Source organism: Podarcis erhardii, assembly GCF_964252035.2.
Source record: "Podarcis erhardii genome assembly, chromosome: 5".
Lineage (NCBI taxonomy): Eukaryota > Metazoa > Chordata > Lepidosauria > Squamata > Lacertidae > Podarcis > Podarcis erhardii.
The window spans coordinates 23,599,056-23,619,792 of record NC_138509.1 but is presented as its reverse complement, the minus strand read 5'-3'; the positions used below and the strand labels follow the sequence as shown (position 1 = coordinate 23,619,792).

The 20,737-nt window shown below is 45.4% G+C and overlaps 1 protein-coding gene across 1 annotated transcript; it reads left to right on the top strand.

Moving 5' to 3' along the window:
- The first annotated feature begins 350 nt into the window (after window positions 1-350).
- SNCG (synuclein gamma) lies at window positions 351-20,657 on the top strand. Its single transcript, XM_081861320.1, has 5 exons — window positions 351-697; window positions 10,108-10,149; window positions 10,664-10,791; window positions 16,658-16,750; window positions 20,211-20,657. Exons 1-5 carry the CDS (start codon window positions 577-579, stop codon window positions 20,229-20,231), a joined length of 405 nt encoding a protein of 134 aa, XP_081717446.1. The 5' UTR covers window positions 351-576; the 3' UTR covers window positions 20,232-20,657.
- Window positions 20,658-20,737: the final 80 nt, after the last annotated feature.

Below are 20,737 nucleotides of genomic sequence, written 5' to 3'. Positions count from 1 at the left end.
GAGACAGATTGCTTGCTTGCTGTGAATCCAGGCACTCTCTGCATCTCCTATTTGCTACACATACTAAGCCCCTTGAGATCTTTGCTTTTTTAAAAAAAAAGTCTAGTTCCCGGGAGCATGGCTGCAGAAATAAATAAATAAATAAATAAATAAATAAATAAGCCCCCCGCTCCAGCTGAAAATCATCTACAGAGTGTCCTTGAGTGAGCACTGCAGCAGATCTTTAAAGGCGATGATCTGGATGCTTTCCAAAAAGTCTCTCACTTACCTCGGCATCCTTCTTTCCCCCCACCCCCAACACCACTCTAAAACCTTACCAGGCAAATCCATATCATTAATATTTCAGCACCAGCCACTTCGCAGGCATTGGCTACGCTGCAACGTACCTCATCAATAAGAGCTGGCAAGGACGATACAGTCCACCAGGCACTGCTTTTCGTCTAGCAGAGGGATAAGAGCAGGAGGAGGCTCTAGCTAGAGAAAGTGGCACTGCAGAGAGCCGGCAGAGTACCACTCCATCTCCCAAAGCTTTTCTACGGGGAAACCTCTCGGCAGGTACCGCAAGAGCATCCCGGCATGGATGTCTTTAAGAAAGGGTTTTCCATTGCAAAAGAGGGTGTGGTGGCGGCCGCCGAAAAGACCAAGCAGGGAGTGACCGAAGCTGCAGAGAAGACCAAAGAAGGGGTGATGTATGTAGGTAAGAGTCTCTTCCTATTACTAAGAGATCTCTTCCTATTAGGAGTGGCTGTTGCTGCAATGCAACGGGGGAGGGGGGGGAGAAATCCACCTTTGCTGGGTGACCTTGGGGAATGATGCTACCTTTTCCATACCCCAGAGGCAGGTAGTCGTATTTTCAAAGAGGGTAAAGTGAAGGTGTCCCATAACATGTCCCTTGATGAACTAGTTTTGGAAATACAAAGCACATGGCATGGTGAGAGGAATACCAACCTCCCCTAGACTTGTGCTTTTAGCAACGGTTTGAAATGCACTGAGTATAGGCTGTGGTTCTCTGTATGCACTTCCTTTGGAATACATCCAGCGAGCAGGACTTATTTCTGGGTACCTCTGCAAAGGATGGAGGGGAAGGCAAGCAAAGCTCTGCTCCAGGAGAAAGCTTCACCTGCTACTCCTCTGCTCTAGGAGCAGAGGTAGGAAAATGGGTGGCAAACCTGAGGTAGATAATTTATGATTCAGCATTTAAGTCATTATAGGTCATCCCTTTCATGATGCACCAGTCTTCCCAAAGATTTGCAAGGGGTATGAATGAATGAATGTATTATTTTGGTCACAGACCAGTTCCAGCCCACATACAATATCAAGGAAGTCATAAAACACGATAGGGATCCACTTGAATTTGCAATTAGGAAGATTTGCAAGGGGGTCAAGTGGCTGCCACGGTGGGTGGTGGGTGCTTTGTATATATATATATTTAAGTGCTTTTCAGCCTTGCCTTGGTTTTTGTATTTAGTTGCGTATCATTTTCCCAGCAAAAGGAGCTGCTCTGATGCATTTAATTGGCTGACAACAAAGTAGTAGCTTGTGTTATCAATTAAGGGCTGCAGAAGTTATTGTTCTTTCTAGAAACTCAATGGAATTTGGCTTCAATTTGCCCTACAAGGAAGATAGCCAAGTTGCCCTTGAAGCCAGGCACACAGTGGAGAAGCATTTATGAACATGGCCATGGTCTGAGACTAGATGAGGGATTTGTTTTCCTTTTTTTGTAGCCTTTTTTTTAAAGGCTGCAACCTCATCACTGTGGGAGTAAGCTACGTTGACCTCAACAGAATCGACTTCTGACTAGACATGCATGAGTTTGCACTGTAAGTTCCTTCGATGTTTCCCATTCCACAGGGAGACTGTTGCACCCAGAAGGGTGCAAGCTGCTATTCTCTATAATAGAAGCATTAACCCTCCAAAAGCCATGAGCATGTCTGAAAGCTCATAGAAACTGCGACAAACCAGTGTTCTGAAACTCAGTTGCAACCACTCGTAATCCTGTTAGTAGCAGATTTGCCAGGATCTCCAATGGCCAGAGTTGGAAAGGCAGTCAGTAATTTATCAGAGCTGGCTCCTTCCATTTCAAAGCAAAATAGAAAATAAGTTCACCCAGCTCAAAAGCAAAATGTTACGGCTGCAACATCCTCCTTAAAGACTTCACAGAACACTTTGAAAAATGACATGAAAGGCTCCTCTCAAATTCTCAGTGCTGCTGGTGATTTTACTCTAGTACTGTAGTCCTCAATCACTTCAGTCACATGCTCCCAAGATCCACTTTTTTTATATTTGAGGCATCTCCATTCTTCTTCCTTGGGTGTCCACAGGAATTTTTTCCAGCGGGGGAGGGAAAATTTTGAACACCAAAAGAGGGAGCAAGCTAGTTTCTCACACACAAAACAAGAGGAATAGTGTGTGTGCATTTTGCTTTGTATCTCAGGATGTACAAATGCTGGTTTAAATGAAAGCTGACAGTCTAGATATTATGGTTCAACTCCCCTCTCTGGACACCCAGGCATCCATCTTCCTTTCTCTGTTTTGGTCCCCTCTCTTGTCTCCCCTCTTCATCCTCTTAGAGCGGAAGTGCCCATTCATCACCTTGGCAAACACATTTGCTTCGTTACAGTCATGTGAAATGGGAGGGAGATGGTCACACTGTAGGTCAAGAAACAACAGCTGAAAACCAATGCCCAGGAGAATCCTCTCCGTTCAGCTCTGCAGATTCAGGCTGAAAATTTCACGAGGACCAAAAAGGCTTGCATTCACAGCTTTGCTTCTGAAGTTTGCCATCTCTGCCCTTCAGATCTGCAATGATCTGACGTGGCCTTTGGAGATAGAGCTCTGCCACCAGTTCTGAAAGCTGCTCCTGAGTGATGCATTGTTGCGGGTGGAAATGGTCCGTTTTAAATACAAAGAACAGTAATTTGTAACTGAAGCTTTTCAGTACTAAAAAGTGCCAGAGAGGGGCTATTGGAGGAGAAAGACCGAAGAGCTGCGAGAGATGTTGAAGCTGCATCAGGAAGCTTAAAACAAGATTGTCAGCGGTAGATTATCAAGCATTTTCCAGCCCTCTTGGGCACAGTAGGCTGCCTTTTCTGATTACAGGCACTCTATATCCTCCCTGCTCAGCCATGGTAATTGCATCCTTCTGAGCAAAAGCATCAGAATTGATCAGTGGTGGTGCATCCTTACTGTGGTTTGGTTTCAATAAGGGCTGGCCCAGGACATTTTGCATCTTAAGATGGAGCAGCAAACCCACACCACACCCACAGACCCACACTCACACACCCCATCAAGATGCATAGTATTCTTCAAAACCAGCCAAGTTATTTTGGCACCTGAGGCAGAAAACCCCACAAGCACCTCCCCCGGGAGGAAAAGTACAATAACAATGTGTTGCCCTTTCATGACACCCATAATCTGCTGCCAGAGGCAGCTGACTCACTCTATGTAATGGTAGGGCCGGCCTAGACGCATGTGTTAAGATTCCAATTCTGCAATAGCGGCTATCCTTTCAGAACTGCAGTGGTCACCATACTGTTGTCTGCATCGCCTTTCTTGTTAGCTATGTGTCTGGGAGGGGTAACCCAAATGCATGGCCTTTTATCAAACCTCTAATAATATTTTTATTATTTATAACCTACCCATCCAGCCACTCTGGGCGGCTTCCAACACATATAAAAACATAATAAAACGTCAAACATTAAAAAAAACTTCCTAATGCAGTGCTGCCTTCAGATGCTGGCAAAAAAGTTTCCTGTATATTTCACAACTTTATACAAGGGTATTTTTAACAGGGGCAGCTCTCCTCAGCCTTGCATGACCTAACAAATTTCCTGCTTCTGCACAACTTTTGAAGGTGCACGAATGAACTCTGCCTGCTTCTGAATCTAGCTGACTTCCCAACATGACAAAGATTCATCTGCCTATCCAATGCTTAGTATTTGGTTTTTTTAAATGAACATGACAAAGACCTGCATTTAGGCCAGGAGCATCTTTTAAGGAAAGCAGTACAAGCCTCCTGCTGTGTGTCAGGCTATATATCACTGGCTGTAGGGTTAAGAACATAAGAAGAGCGGGCTGGATCAGGCCAAGGGCCCATCTAGTCCAGCATCCTGTTCTCACAGTGGCCCACCGGAGGCCTGTGGGAAACCAGCAAGCAAGACCTGCACACAAGAGCCGTCTCCTCACTTGAGATTCCCAGCATTTGAGAGCAACCTGCCTCTAACAATGGAGGTGGATGGTTCAGGGATTCCGGGCACAGACTTTTAAATCTCCGACTAAAGAAGGAAATAAGGCAACTCTCCAATTCTCCTGCCTGGCTCCCCTCATTTGCTGTTATGAGCATGGCAAATACATGGCTGCAAATACAAAAACACAATAAAACATCAAACATTAAAGTAAATGGGAGAAATTGTACCAGTGGCTCCTGTGAACCAAAAAAACGAGCCCATGTAGTAGCCAAAGGGTGCAAATACTTTTGCATTAAAAAAAAAAGGGTGACTTTAATCTGTGCAGATAACATTTAACTGCATGTTTTAACAGCTGCAAAACTAGTGCTTTTAAAATATACTGCTTCTTTCTGATTTAATCTTAACTAGCTAAGTCTGACCTTGGAAGTTGCCACATACCGTATTTTTTACTCTATAAGACTCACTTTTCCCCTCCTAAAAAGTAAGGGGAAATGTGTGTGCGTCTTATGGAGTGAATGCAGGCTGCGCAGCTATCCCAGAAGCCAGAACAGCAAGAGGGATTGCTGCTTTCACTGCGCAGCGATCCCTCTTCCTGTTCTGGCTTCTGAGATTCAGAATATTTTTCTTCTTGTTTTCCTCCTCCAAAAACTAGGTGCATCTTGTGGTCTGGTGCGTCTTATAGAGCGAAAAATACGGTATATGAAAATGTAAGCACAACATACTTCCATTGAGACACTGAAGAATTGCAAACTGGGAGTGGGGTTTGCAGCCTAACCTGGAGCAGCTCTTTGATCCAATGTGAGGGAAAAGTCCCTCTTTCCCTCGGGATCTTAGCAAACCAGTCCCTTGCCTGGAGATATTCTTGGCCTTGGCATCGAATCATGCCGTTTATTAGCAGCCAGTTTTTTGCTGCACTGAAAGGGATTTCTGGCATACCCCTCAAGATCCCTATTGAGTATGCACAAGTAGCAATACTGATGAGTCACTGCAGAGATGGAGAAGAGCAGCGGCTGGTCTTGCAAAGGCTGCTGCTGCCGCCGCTGCTGCTGCAGGAGGACACAGCATCTCTCTGCCTAACTTGCATACTCCGCCCCTAGGGCACACACGCAAAGCTGAGTTGTTTTTGCTTCACATGGTTAACACAAATCTGACTGCACTGCAGCTTGAGTTGTGGTGCTGTTTACGAGGCCTTGGCCTTTTTCGTTCTGCCAAGTGGTAAGCGGCTCACCTGATAGGCTCTGCAAGTTGTTAGAGCCTGAGACCAGAGCCTCCCTAGAGTGTCCCTATTTTCAGGGACAGTCCTGTATTTACAGAAGCCATTCCAGTTTCCGATTTGATCCCAGAATGCCCAGTTTCTTCCTAGGGTATCCCTATTTTCAAAATGTTGGAGGGTATGGTAGGACGTCTCTATTTTCATTGGAGAAATATTGGAGGGTATGGAGTTATCCGACCCTCAAGCCATCTGAAGGCAGCCCTATATAGGGAGTGTTTTAATGTTTAATGTTAATAAATAATAATAACAATGATAATGATGATGATAATAATAGAAGAAGATTATGTCCCTATTTTCATCGGGGAAATGTTGGAGAGTATGTGAGGCTCAGGGTCGTGGGTTCAAGCCCTACATTGGGCAAAAGATTCCTGAATTGCATGGGGTTGAACTAGATGACCCCCATGGTCCCTTCCAACTCTACAACTTTATGATTCTAATATCCAATAGGAGCAATTCAGATAATGTAGCCAGGATATCTCCCCTCAGTGGCAGCATGTACTTGCTGTTGTCATGCTCTGTTCCTTAACCACCAGAGACCAGTCAGCCAAATGATGTTCCTAGCTGGTGAGCAGAAATGGGGAGTTTAAAGTATGGATTAAGAGATGCCTCTCCTGTGGACCATTAAGGCTCATGAGACTCCCTTCTCCACCCATGCTGTATTTTAGGACATCTCCATTGCAGAGCAAGGGACTCACAGAGACCAAAACTCATCATAACAAAAATATGAAGATGGAAGAGCAAAGTTTTATGGACAGATTGCACAATGGGGAGAGCTGGGAGCTGAATTTCTGGCCTGGGGCAAATCTGAAGAGAAGGCAGGGCATATAGCCTGAATCTCTGGAAAAGGAGAGCTAGCAAGGACTAAGAAATTCCACACTGAGAAATAATACAGTGAAGATGAGAGCAGAAATGCTACCACAGGGTAAAGTTATGTGGGAACAGCCTTCACTCTCCTTCATCAATAGACCCTGGTGCCGACCCATTCTGAGGATTTCTTTGAGGGCTGGCTCCAGGTTTGATCTCTGCCAAGTACCATTCTGTGGGGGAGCCTTCCTGTATCACTGAGATCCTGTGTGCTTATCCATTTATGTAAGCTGCAATCGGCATCAGGTGGCTTGGGCCTACTATTAAAATTTCCCACAATGCCCCAGAGCAGCGCTATACCAGCAGCATTATGGGAAATCAAAATGGCCATCAGCTGCCTAAGGTTTTCGGGCCTAGCACACACAAAAATGGCTCCACTCTGCGCATGTGATGTTTTGCATCCCCCCCCCAGTTCATTTATGAAAAAAAGAAAAAAAAGAGAGCATGCTTTCTGACAGCCAGCTGTGGCAGGGAATGGGTTGACTTTGTAACCTTATACACCCAAGCTGCAGGCAAAAGTTTAAGCTGCTGGAACAACACTCATTTTGTCTTTGGTTGGCAACAGCTGTACTTGGCTGGCAAAGCTTTGCGCTGGCAGGTCAGGTTTCATGCCATGCATAAGGCGAACGAGAAGCCTGACTCACTGGGTGTGGTCCTTAAAGAACACAGAGCAGACCAGACAAGCTCAGAATAGCAACACCAGAGCTGCCTTCTCCTGGCTTTTGCAGGGACTTTCAACTCGGTAACTGTGTGAGACTCCTCACCCACTGCTGCTGCTAGTCCCTCCCGGATAATCTGAAGAAGATGGTGCCAGTAAGGCCATGTAATAAATAATAATAATAATAATAATAATAATAATAATAATAATAATAATAATATATTATTTATACCCTGCCCATCTGGCTGGGCTTCCCCAGCCACTCTGGGTGGCTTCCAAAAAAATATTAAAATACTGTAATGCATCAAACATGTACACAATACCGTTTACTCTGGCTCTGGTGCATTGTTTCAAAATGCAAGATGCATGGGGCAAGGCATTGCTTGGAGGCCAGATCCACGGCCCCTGCGGTTGCCTGACCTTGCCTCATGGGCGGACCAGCCCTGCTGGACCCTTTAAAAGACTACGCACAGCGCTCGTTTGGCCGTGGCATTCATCAAGGGTTTAAATTCCTATGGATGGCAGTGGATCGAGGCTGCGGCGTCCATGTGTGGCTGTGCTAACCTTTAGATGCTCTTTAAAACCTTCAAAGAGAATCAAATGATGCACACAGATTCACAATGCCATTTTTAGTCACCTCACCAGACAGGCTAGGGCTTGTTATGCTCCGCTGTTATTCCTACAGGCTTAGTTTCCCTTCCAGGCTTACCAAAAAAAAAAGCACAGGGGGTGGGGTGAGTGATCTGCTTCTCCTTGAGGGCTGAAATAGCTTTATCCATGCACCACCCCTTCCCACTTTATTTATTTGTCATTTCCATTTCTTGCCTGCCCTTCATTAAATTAACAATCCCAGAATTAGGTTGAAACATGGAGGAGAAATCATGGATGCAGGTTTGTTGTCAACTCAGGGGCACAGTGTGGGGAGGGCTGCTGGAGCAATTGCCGGGGGGGGGGGCGTTTCCACTGCTCCCGCTGCCCTCCCTGAGCCAGCCTTTCGCTGCTTTGCGAAGCTGGGATCTGATTAGATCTCAGGTTTGCAAAGTACCTCAGGGAGGGCGGCCTGAGAAGGACGCAACAGCCATGCGCCCTTTGGCCCCGGCCACACAAGGTGGCGAGGCTGGGATCAAGAGGTACGTGGCTATTGTGCCCTTTTTCCATGCCACCCTCCTCAGATTCACAAAGCCACTCAGGGAGGCTGGCATGAGGGTGCAACAGCTCTCCAGAGGCATCGAGGGCTGGGCAGGCATTGTGGGCTTCCTCCGTTCCTCACCTCACTTCTGGCACACATGCGCAAAGACACATACCCACCCTGGGCACTGTGAGAAAAAAACTGCCTGGCCAGATGATTTTTGGCTTTGCAGTCAACTGGCAGCAAATTCAAATCCCCAGCACTGAGAACCAGCGCCAATGGCCTTCTGGCGGTTCCCTCATTGCGAGAAGTGAGGCTACAGGGAACCAGACAGAGGGCCTTCTCGGTAGTGGCGCCCGACCTGTGGAACGCCCTCCCATCAGATGTCAAAGAGATAAACAACTACCTTACATTCAGAAGACATCTTAAGGCAGCCCTGTTCAGGGAAGTTTTAAATATTTAACGCTGTACTGGTTTTAACACTCGATTGGGAGCCGCCCAGAGTGGCTGGGGAAACTCAGCCAGATGGGTGGGGTATAAATAATAAATTATTATTATTATTATTATTATTATTATTATTATTATTATTATTATTATTACTAGTTCTTTTTTAAAAACAACAACAACAACAACAGTATACCTTAAGTTTGAGCTCATCTATAGCTGACCAATGTTTCAAGGGCTACCTCTGCATTTAAATGTGTGGTTGTGGTGGGAAGAAATCACACTATGCTTGTGTTAACACAACCAAGCAAATCTGTGGTGGAAGATTTCATACCACTCTGTGGATAGTATTCATACTCCCCTCCATTATTATTATTATTATTATTATTATTATTATTATTATTATTATTTTAAAAACTAACACTATACCACTTTTATACAGTCCAAAGACTTTTATTTAATACGTGGATAAACTTGAAAGTCCACGCTTTCAGTTACGCCACACAGACACACAGCAACCCTCTCCCACAAATACCTATTTTTAAGTTTTACTGGCCTCTACCTATCAAATCAAGTGAACTAGAGGTGGGTGAATCTGTCTGTTTCAGTTTCTCTCCTTTTCTCATTTTCCCATTCTTAAGTTCAGTTCTCCACATTTCTGTGATTTTTTTTTAAAAGCCCTTACGAAAATTCACCAGTATTTGAATGTGAATTTCCCCTAATATGCTGTTTTGCCTAATACACACATTTTAACAAAGCAATTTCCCCTAAATTAGTGTGTTTTTGTATCTTATCTTCACTAACATAGATGCATTTTTATGGATGCTTTTACCTCAGCATGTGCATGTATGTCAACATTATTTGGCTTATGTGCACTGCAAAATTCAGAATAGCTGTGCATTTTGATGGATGGCTGTGTTTCAGTTCTTGTATTATTTCAGAAGGTGCAAAGTAAGTTTGCCCCAAAATGCAAACTGAACCAAGCTTCTCCACTTTCCCTAGTGTGGATGCAGCCTTAGCTGATTTAGGAGGTACCAACCTCTTATGCAAAACTACCCAAAGTCAAGTCCAAAGAACAAAATGTCCAGCTTAGGGGAAGAGGTGGGTGGAGGTGGGTTTGTTGTGCAAGTGGGCCAAATCCATTTTAATTGTGCAACCGCAATTTTCTGGAATGTGATCGAATCCTCCCTGCAAAATAGCAACTGTCTAGAACCCCCCCCCCAAAAAAACCTTTCTCCTCTATATTCCCACCTCCCCACACAGGAAAAAAAGATGCCCTCTAAAAGGCTTTTGTGTTGTACATTTGTACGGACTCTCACCATGCCACTTATCTGAAGTGCCTTATTGTCTTGGATTCAGGAATCTCTGATCCTTTTGTGTGGGGATGAATGACTCATCCGCACTTTGCCTAAGTATGCCTTTGCTGTACATACTGTCATGCTACCGTAATGTCAATTGAAGGTGCTCCCCCCCCCCCGGTGTTTTTTACAAAAAGAAAAGCACAAGGATCGATGAAAACAAGCCTGAAAATACCTTTTCCTCCATTTTACAGGGACCAAAACCAAAGAGGGCGTAGTGCAGAGTGTCACTTCAGGTAAGATCATTGCAAATTCCCACGTTATGTATTGAATTAGCAGGTTCCATTTTATGCCTTTGGTTCACTTCCATGAGTGGTGTTTTTTTCTTATACTGTACCTGTGACTACACTTACACTCTTTGACTACACTTGTTCCCAACAGAATGGCTCAATTGGTTAGAGCGTGGCGCTGGCAACGGCAAGGTTGCAGGTTCGATCCCCATAAGGGACAGCTGCATATTCCTGCATTGCAGGGGGTTGGACTAGATGATCCTCAGGGTCCCTTCCAACTCTATGATTCTATGAGATTCTGTGAGAGCTGACAGAAAACATTGCCACTTTTGGAGCAAGCCGCAATTTTGAAAAAAGGCAGCACCAACAACCATATCAACAAGCCACTTACTTTTGCTTCAGTAGAAGTGGCAAGACTTTTACCAAAAGTTTATAATTAGGTCTCCCCCCCCCCAAAAAAAGAGAGAGAATGGTTTGCACTATAGCTCATCAGACCTGCCTATTTCTATTTTATGTTTAGTTGCTGAGAAGACCAAAGAACAAGCCAACCTGGTGGGGGAATCTGTAGTGGCCAGTGTCAACACTGTGGCAAAGCAGACCGTAGAAGGAGCAGAGACCATTGTCACCACCACTGGGGTTGTACAAAAGGTAGGCCAGAACTTAACCATCACAAACACATGTTCCCCAAACTGGACTTGCCAGCTGATGGGAGTTGTAGTCAAAAACCAGAATGAGGAAGGTTGGTATTGATGGTTAGCACTCTGGGAAATGTCCTTGGGCTGTGTACACTATAGCTTTAAAGCACATTCTTCCTCTCAAGGAATTCTGGGCACTGTGGTTTATACTTCACAGAGTTACAATTCCTGGCAACCCTTAACAAACTACAGTACCCAGAATTCTTGGAGGGAGAAAAAGTCCTTCAGATGTGCTTTGAAGGTTTAGTGTGTAAGCAGCTTTAGATGACCTTTAAAGCCCTATACGGCCTAGGACCCTCGTACCTACGGGACCGCCTCTCCTGGTATGTCCCACAGAGGAACTTACGGTCTGCAAATAAAAACATCTTGAAGATCCCAGGCCACAGAGAGGTTAGGCTGGCCTCAACTAGAGCCAGGGCCTTTTCGGCCGTGGCTCCAATCTGGTGGAACGCTCTGTCACAAGAGACTAGGGCCCTGCGGGACTTGACATCTTTCCGCAGGGCCTGCAAGACAGAGCTGTTCCACCAGGCCTTTGGTCAGGGCGCAGCCTGACCCCCCTCCTCTGGCAATCTGCACAGAATTTTGCTTATTGGTTGCCATCAATTTGATTTTAATTAATTTTTATAATGAAATGTTTTTAGAATCGTTGGATTATTTTGATTGTTGTTAGCCGCCCTGAGCCCAGCTTCAGCTGGGGAGGGCGGGATATAAATAAAATTTATTTATTTATATTTATGACATGGGGAAAAAGAGCAGGTGTTCTCAGTCCCAGGATGGCTATATCATGCTTCTTCTTGGGGTGGGGGGGTGGGGCAGGATAGCACCATCATTGTCCAGAGTTCTTACACACTCCTCTTACAGAGTCTTCATTTTCTGCCTAGCTTCTTGACAAACAGAGAAGATGCTTTTGCTTCAGGGAAAACACAAAGCTTTTTCTTTCCTGCACTGGCATGTGTGAATTTCAGTGCCAAACAACCTCCGTTTAACCGTTCTCGTCTCGGAACGGGGACCAACTTTTCCATTCAGATGATGCGGCACAAAGCTTGCTTGCTGCAATGCAGGCACCGACCACGCGTTCACCAGCCAATGCTTGCTCAATTTGTAAGTGAGCCGCGGACGCTGGACCAATTAGGCAGACAGCAGATGCTTGGCCTTGTTTTGCTGCATCGCTTCAGTTCTATTACAGTTTTATTAAGGCTCAAGCCAAAGACCAGAACATGTCAAAAAATAAGGGATAAAATCACAACACACACGGCGATAACACACATATATATCCTAAAATACAATTTGAGAACAATTAATTCAGTAGATTCTCTGTGACATAGCCCTGAAACAAATCTGGCTGGAGTTTTTCCTTGCAGAGCATAGAAAGCTATGGATCGCATTTAAAAGTCACATGGTGCAGGCAGTGGCAGACATAAAGCAAAGACAACTATCTTATCTTATTGCCTGTGTAAAGATAGTAACATCAGAGGCAAAGGAACATATTCTCACCATCTTCAGAAATGCCACTCTTCATTAATCCCAGTGGATTAAAAATGTGTGTGTGTTGTGGCTGCCCCCATCCTCTGCCACTTCCGGAAGTTCCACTGTGGGCATGAGCTCAGGTATTAGTGTGTGTGGCCAATATTTGAGACACAAGTTTTCCACCAAACCAGACTTGCACAAAACAGTGGGTTAATATTTAAAATTACACATGTGGCCTCCCCAAGTCTCAGAAAACTGAGGCCCATCATGGGCACACATTCAGGTATCCTTTTCACCTGATGGATGTGGCCAATTTTGTATTTTATTTTTGAGATACAACTGAAGTGCTGGCTGCCACTTGGATGAGGACAACATGAAAAGCATGTCCACACAGGATGCAGCAAATCCACTTTCGGCAGCCACACTTCTACAGACCTAAGCTTTTGGTATGTGCCTGAATCCCTCTTGCAAAATAGTGACAGTCTGCAGGCAGCCAGTGCGAAATATTGGGAGGGCATGTGAAGATAAAGGAATGATGGAAAGGCTCCTGTTTGATACAACCATAAGCGCTGCCCTGTGAAGTTATAAGAGAAGAGAGGAGAGAGAGAGGAATTAAATTAAATATATATTATGCAAGCTGACACTCCTTCATCCTGGAAGTGTGTCGGATGCTACTGTTCCAGTTCAGAGAAAGAGAAAATCTCAAGAGGCTTGTTCCTGCCTGGTTAAAAATAGATTGGTGAGTCAGAGAAGTAAAATCATGGTGTGCGGAATGCAGCCTGAGAAACAAACAGAAGAAGATTCTCAAGCACGTCACTCCTCATTAGATACGAGCTGAGCATGCTGGGCAATGGCAGGCATCTGATTAATTAGTTATATGTTAATTTGATTTTTAAGCCGTTCTCCATGAACCCTGTTCCCAAGGGTGGTTTACCATACCAAAGGTTGATGAACTGAAGCAACAAAATGCCCCAACTTGTGTAAAACGTATTTGAAAAAATCAAGAACCGTAGATGGACATCGGCTAATTTCACTGGCCTTATTGAATCAAAGGCCTGGATGGAGGAGGGAGGTTCAAAAGACTGATGGCAATCTTGTCAGCCGCACAGCCAAAGGAAGGGGGTTCCATAAAAGAAGGACCACTACAGAGGAGGCTCTGTGTCATTGCATTATGGGTTTCACCCAGCAACAGGACATCTTAAACACACACTTGCCCTGTTCCCGTATAAAGCAGGGGTTGTGTGTGTGTGTGTGTGTGTGTGTGTGTGTGTGTGTGTGTGAGAGAGAGAGAGAGAGAGAGAGAGAGAGAATGAGATTTCCCCAAAAGGAGCATGTAAGAGAAGAGCGTAAAACCTTTCCTTACCTTGCCGTGCTCCATAGATTTAAGCAATTCCCTCTCTTCCCAGCTCACTTGTACTATCTGGGCTGGGGGAAACAGCTTAAAAGCACATTAAGGAGACATAGGATGGGTTTTGCTCCTCTTCTTTCACCTGCACTTGCTCCTTCTTTTCGAATGTGTTTCAAACCCCCTTGGCTTTACAGAGGAAGGAATGCTTAAAATATGCACAGTTGTCCAGCGTACCCAACTTAGCCCTGACAGTGAGTGTCATTTCTTACTGATCCTCAGCCTCAGTGTCCTCAGTCTAGTCCTCACCAGCCTTCAAATTTGTGTTCAGATTCAAATTTGAAATCCAAATGAGGCAATTTATCAGTGTGCATGTTTCATTTCTGAACCTGAATATTTCGGGTTCTATCTATCTATTTACTTGAATACATATTATCACCACCACAAACCCACCACAAACCATACATTTCAAGAATTCAACAATTTCAAGAATACAAGGTCCAGTTAGAGGGAAATTATGTATGCATTACACAATTGTAGGCAACCGCCAGAAAAAGCACAGAATGGGATACTGGGACTCGGCTTCTCGATAAACCCCAGTTTTAATTTTGAAAACTAAAGTTCTAGTCCTCATTGCAGGAATGGGAAAGCTGTGGCCCTCCAGATGGAACTCCAGTTGCCATGAGCCCCAGCCAGCATGACCAGTGGACAAGGTTGATGGGAATTGTAGGCCAGCGACATTTGGAGGACCACAAATTCCCCATCCCCGATTCATAGGCTTCGTAGTATTTGAGCAATCAATCAATATACTGCCCTTCACCCAAACATCACAGGGGGCGGGGGCGGGTTACAACATAAAGGAACAAAATGCTAATGCTAATAATAATAATAATAAACGCCACACACCCCACACAAATTTAAAAGGCCATAGAATTGACCAGAATGTGTGGCATGTCTCAGGAGCCAAAGAGGAATGTCAGTGCAATTTTGAGGGTTCCATTAACCTTCCCTGTGGTGTGTTAGTCTGCCTGTGTCTCAGATCTACCTATGTATATATGGAGATATAGAGATATAGGAGCTGCAACAGAACAGGACGAGGAACAGGACGAGGAGGAAGTGCTAGGAAGGAGCAGCAGGGGAGGAAGGAGGAAGCAGGCACAATAGCCAAGCTTCCCCCTCGTGGCTCAGTGACTGGCGATGACCTACTTTCAAAACAATAAATATACTGACCTACTGGCTTGAGGAAGGGGAAAACACCATGGGGACAGCGACCATTATTTATAGGGGCTGTGAGAACTAGATGGAACTAATCTAGCATTGTAACATAGGCTCTAGCAGCCGTGATGGTAAAGTTTCTGTTTAGCAAATACAGTGGTACCTCGGGTTAAGTACTTAATTCGTTCCAGAGGTCCGTTCTTAACCTGAAACTGTTCTTAACCTGAAGCACCACTTTAGCTAATGGGGCCTCCTGCTGCCGCCACGCCGCCGGAGCCCGATTTCTGTTCTCATCCTGAAGCAAAGTTCTTAACCTGAAGCACTATTTCTGAGTTAGCAGAGTGTGTGACCTGAGGCGTATGTAACCTGAGGTACCACTGTATCCATTCCCCTGCCCCTAACACCCCACTCAAGCGCCACCAGAAACCTTCTAGAACAGTCCAGACCCCTGTAGTTATTATGTCATCTCTCTGGCCAAGCTGAACAGAGCATCTGTTCTTGCCGGACACCAAAGTGCCCCTTCGCCTGAGGTAAAACAATGAATATGCATCCAACTGGGAAGAGGAAATGGGTATGTGAGCCCAGCCAGCCAGGTCTGCTGCTGCCTGGGGGTGTGGTCATGGGGAGCTGGTTCAATGCCTTCCATTGCCAGCCTGATTTTCCTTTGAGGTTGCCAGCTCCCCCCTGCTCCCCCCCCCCACCATAATGGACTGGCTTGCTCTTGAACATTGAACAGCTTGGCATTCAGAAATCAGCAGGTGACACTGTGGGGAGGTAAACACAGTTTGCCTGGCTGATGTCTGCACAGCAAGCTGGTGGAAGCTGGTTGGAAAGCTGCCAGATTTCATTTTTGTCGCAAGAACGTTGCATAACCTTGAAAGGGATTCAGCAATAACCCTGCTAAGGAGAGGCACTGTGACCAAGTGGGCAGAGATCTTTTGAGATCTGGATCCAGAGAAGTCTCACTTCAGCCTTTTTTTCCTGATAAAAAAACAAGCAACGCTGCAATAGTTCCTCAATATGCTTCTGCAGTATGTTCCTATTTTCCAGGGATGATCTCAGGTTTACAGAAGCCGTCCCGGTTTCTGATTTGATCCCGGAAAGTTCCGCTTTTCCTTAGGATGTCCTTATCTTCACCGGATAAATGTTGGAGGTTATAGAGTTATGTAGGGGACGCTGGTGGCCTGTGGGTTAAACCACAGAGCCTAGGAAGGTCTGCGGTTTGAATCCCCGCAATGGGGTGAGCTCCTGTTGCTCGGTCTCTGCTCCTGCCAACCTAGCAGTTTGAAAGCACGTCAAAGTTCAAGTAGATAAATAGGTACTGCTCCGGTGGGAAGGTAAACTGTGTTTCCGTGCGCTGCTCTGGTTCGCCAGAAGCAGCTTAATCATGCTGGCCACATGACCCAGAAGCTGTACACTGGCTCCCTCGGCCAATAAAGCGAGATGAGCGCCGCAACCCCAGAGTCGGCCATGACTGGACCTAATGGTCAGGGGTCCCTTTACCTTTATAGAGTTATGCGACCCACCAAGCCAATGAAATAAGTAACTATGCAACCTTTAGAAGACATCTGAAGGCAGCCCTGTATAGGGAAGGTTTTTTAAAATGTTTAATGTTTTATTGTGTTTTTATATATGTTGGAAGCTGCCCAGAGTGGCTGGGGCAACCCAGTCAGATGGATGGGGTATAAATTATCATTATTATGGATTATTATGTCCCTATTTTCACCGGAGAAATGTTGGAGGGTCTGCTTTTGTCCTCCTAATGCTCTGCCTTGTGGTTTACGTCCCGCAGGAGGACTTAGAGCACCCAGTGGAATTTGAAGAGCCGCCTGCTGCCACTGCTGAAGATGACGCCCCAGTGGAAGCCACAGAAATCAGTGCAGAGGTAAAGCACAGCCACAGCCCAGCTAACCCCAGAATCCTTGGCTGGTCTGGGTTTTTTCTCGCCATCTATTGCTCTTTCCTTACTTTCTCTGTGCTGAGCTGGTTTCCATTTCTTTTCTGCATACAGGTGATTTCAGATCTTTTCTCTGCTGATCATAATGCCAAAAATACTCCCCTTTTGTTTGTCTTTCCAGCTACAAGCCCATTCCTGGCCTGTCTGGCTGGAAGCAGACAGTCGTCGTCAAAATAAAATAAAATAAAAATAATACCCTGCCCAATAGTTGGAAGTGGGTCAGATTTTCTCCCCATTGCATACATGCACATTTACTTTGTCCCAGGCTATGTACACATCATACTTTGAAAACTTACCCCCCCGCCCAAATCCTGGGAACTGTAGTTTACTCCTCCCACTGCAACCATTCCTAGCATTCTTATCAAACTACAGTTCCCAGGATCCTTTGTGGGAAACTCACATGCTTTAAATGTATGGCGTGTATGCAGCCCCAGTGCTGCATCTTGGCAAATGGGTTTTACAGATTTCTCAAATGATGCAAAACCCTAGATAACTTTTCTATCAAATTTAAGAGTAGAGCAGTGTATGTAGCGCAAACTGCCTGCAGCTCGGGGTGGGGTCAAAAAAGAACGACTATCTGTTTCCAGTCTTTGCTTACTAACCTCAAACTACTTACTGGGATGATTCTAGAATAAGTAGTTTATAGCTTAAGAGCCGACTTTGATGGAGCATTTTTCTGGACCAAGTGACCCCTTGATAATGCACTGGGCGTATTTGTTTGTGCATATATTAAATCTTAGCATATATCGACTTTTTTCACAATTTCATTTTTTTTAACCATTTTTAAAAATTAAGTTTCAAGTGCAACTCTTTTTTGAACAACAATCACACACAATATCAATCATTTATCCATGGGGAGGTAAGAAACTCCAGCTATAATTCCTAACTCCATTCCAAACCTATATGAATATGCCAAAGCTATCACTTTAACCAAAAAGGGTGTTTGAAGAAATACTTTGCATGGAAGGAAAATTTATAATTCAGGTTCATTATAGCCTATAAAATTAACTGTGCCACATTCTGGTGAACCTAAGTTCCAGGACAACACAACCTAGAGAGTTAGCCGGAGGGAAAATAGCTAGCTCATAGGATCCTTAGTACAAGCCAAGAACTTTAGCTGATGCAAAGCTCAGAAGGTACTTTCAGCACACTTTGGGGAATGGTATATCTCAGGAGCAGTTAGTGTGGTGTTCTTTGGATTTGTTGGACTCCATTTCCCATCCATCCCAGTCATCATGGCTGATGGCCAGAGACGATGGGAGTTGGAGTCCAACAATACCTGAACTGCCAGCTTTCCCCCTTCCAGGAATGAATAAAACAAATGAACTCGGGTATCTGGGGTGCTTACTGCACCTTGTCCGCATTGTTTTGCCACACCATTTCTTGATCAGGTAGTGCCACCTCATTTCTCATGTGCCACCAATTAAGGTGGCTTTTTGGGTGTGTCTGTGTCCTTCTTCCCAAGAGCTTTCTTGGTGATGGCACACCAAGTCCTCATGTTAGTCCTCAGCTGGGGACCCCGCCGATGGTGCCATGGTGTCCTTCCAGGTTGGAGAGACAGATGAAGGTGATTTCCATTTGACACCCCAACCCCATTTGACAGTGGAGAATCCCATAAATACAAAAAGGAAAGAAGAGAAATAACCCAGGAATGTGGGTAGGTGCCTTGTCTGCAAGCCAATCATCAGAGGAGATTCCAGCAGCTGCCCTCCACTCACTGCTATAGTTCAGAGCATGAGACAACCAGCTGCTGCAGAGCAGGGACTAGCTGCTGGTGGCGGTGCAGAACCAGTCTACATGTACAGAACCCTCAAACAGAGTTAATTTGCAACTTGAATTGTTTACAAGGGAATTGCATCCTCTGAATGGTTGCTGAATGGGTCTGTGATTCTTCACTGATCATTCATTTAGAAACACATTCTGCCTAAGCAGGAGCCTCCAAATTCAACGGCCGATTTCCAGAGAAAGAAAGTTATACGACGCTGTGGAACAGGCTTACTCTGACCCACCCACTGTTGGCCCCGACTCCCGACTGACGCATCCTGTGAGTCATCATCAGGGCAGGCCTAAGACATTCTGCTGCCTGAGGCAAAGGACAACATGCCCTTCCCCCGACCCCACCCATTCAATTTACAAAAACCTGACAGGAATGGCATTTGAAGCATCCTTCAGTACTGGCAATAGAAAACATGGTATTTTGCCACCCTGTGCAAGGCCAACATTTGACTTCCTCCCCCAGCTCTCTTGGCTCCGGCTTAAGTCAGGCTTTGAGAAGGAAGTTTGAGGCTCTGACAGGGTCTAGAGGCCTCCTTCATCCTTCTCAAAGTCTGGTAAGTGCTTGCCCGGCTTTGGGAAGGAGGCAGGAGGATTCTCCTTCTTGCAGCCAGGCAAGTACTTACCAGACTTTGAGAAGGCACCCTCCTCGGCTGTGCAGGCATACTGCTCCCACTGCCCCAAATCCACCTCTGTAGGATAGAATGATCTAGCACAGGGGTTGGCAAGGTTTACCTCGCCTGGGCTGGTTCACTCCAGTGGAGATCACTCTGTGGGCCGGATCGGGCGTGCATCTGCACAGACGAAATTTCTGGCACCGCGGAAGCAAGTCCCTGCGCTGCGCTGCGTCAGTTTAGCGCAGCGCACTGGGACTTGCTAAGTGGGTGGCTTGGTTCGGGGGCTGGTTAAATGACCCCCGTGGGCCACTTGTGGCCCAAGAGCCTTAGGTTGCTGACCCCTGCTCTGGGGGCAGCAAGCTAGTGTAAGGGGTACAGGACAAGCTGTGTGATGCACCCAGCCTTATCCTCATACAAGGCAGATTGCCTAGGAGTTCAGGAGGAACAGCATCTGTTGTCTGAGGCAATTGCTCACTTAGCCCAATGGCAGAGCCAGGCTACCCTAGAGCGGAAATGTATATAGGATGTCAGCATTCAGCAAATTTGAGGCACACACGGTAACATATAAATACACACACACACATGTACCTCCAGATTTCTCAGGGTCATTCCACATTTTCCATTTTCTTCTTAACAAATATATTCTTTCTCATTGATGCAAAGGGTGAAATATCTCTTTTCTGACATTGGCACTTTTGCTGAGTAAGGTGTCTACTCAGCACACTTTATTGTTTATTTCTATGGTGCCCCTAAAATAACCACTTACATGCCTGATCAGAAATATCAACATGTATGTTGCCTGGCAGAGTGGGGAACCCCTACTACAGTCTACTTACTCATTACATTTGACGACAGCTCATTCAGAGCTCCTTTTTACCGCTCCTTTTCAAAACTTTCTGCATGTGTCTAGAGATCTTGCTTTCCCCTCTGGCTTCGGAGTCGACTTGGATTTTGGTGGGGGGCAAATTAACCTGTTTTCTTGTTTTTCTTCTTCCCAGGGTGAAAATGAAGGAAATTAACCCTCCTAGTGTGAAAAGTGGGAATCCCAGGAGTAAATGCAGAAATGTTAGCTGCCACCAGAGCAGGGAAATCACTCATCCCCTAGGCTAACTTCATTCAGCACTACAGTCTTTCACTTGCCTCATACCAACATATCATAGATGTCTAGCAGACTCTTGACCATCTGTTTTAGGGAAACTGTGTGCAGCAGAGCTCTGTCTGTCCCTGTCCCCCCCCCCCCATCTCCTTTGTGGCTTCCTTCCTTCCCCATCTTCAAAGCCTTCTGAGCGTGTGGTTTGGTAGCCGTGATATAGCACAGTCGTGGTTGGAATTGCTGGTTAATGTCTTCTGCCCATTAGCATCAGCACTTGAGATCCCTAAAAACGGTGGACTTCTTTTTTTTAAGAAAAAAAGAGAGAGAAAATAAAACAACTTGTTTCAACTAAGTCTTTGTTTGCGCCTTCTCAGTTTATTCATCATTTTGACTGTGAGTCTTGTTGGTTATAGTAGTTTTGCCTTTGTAAGA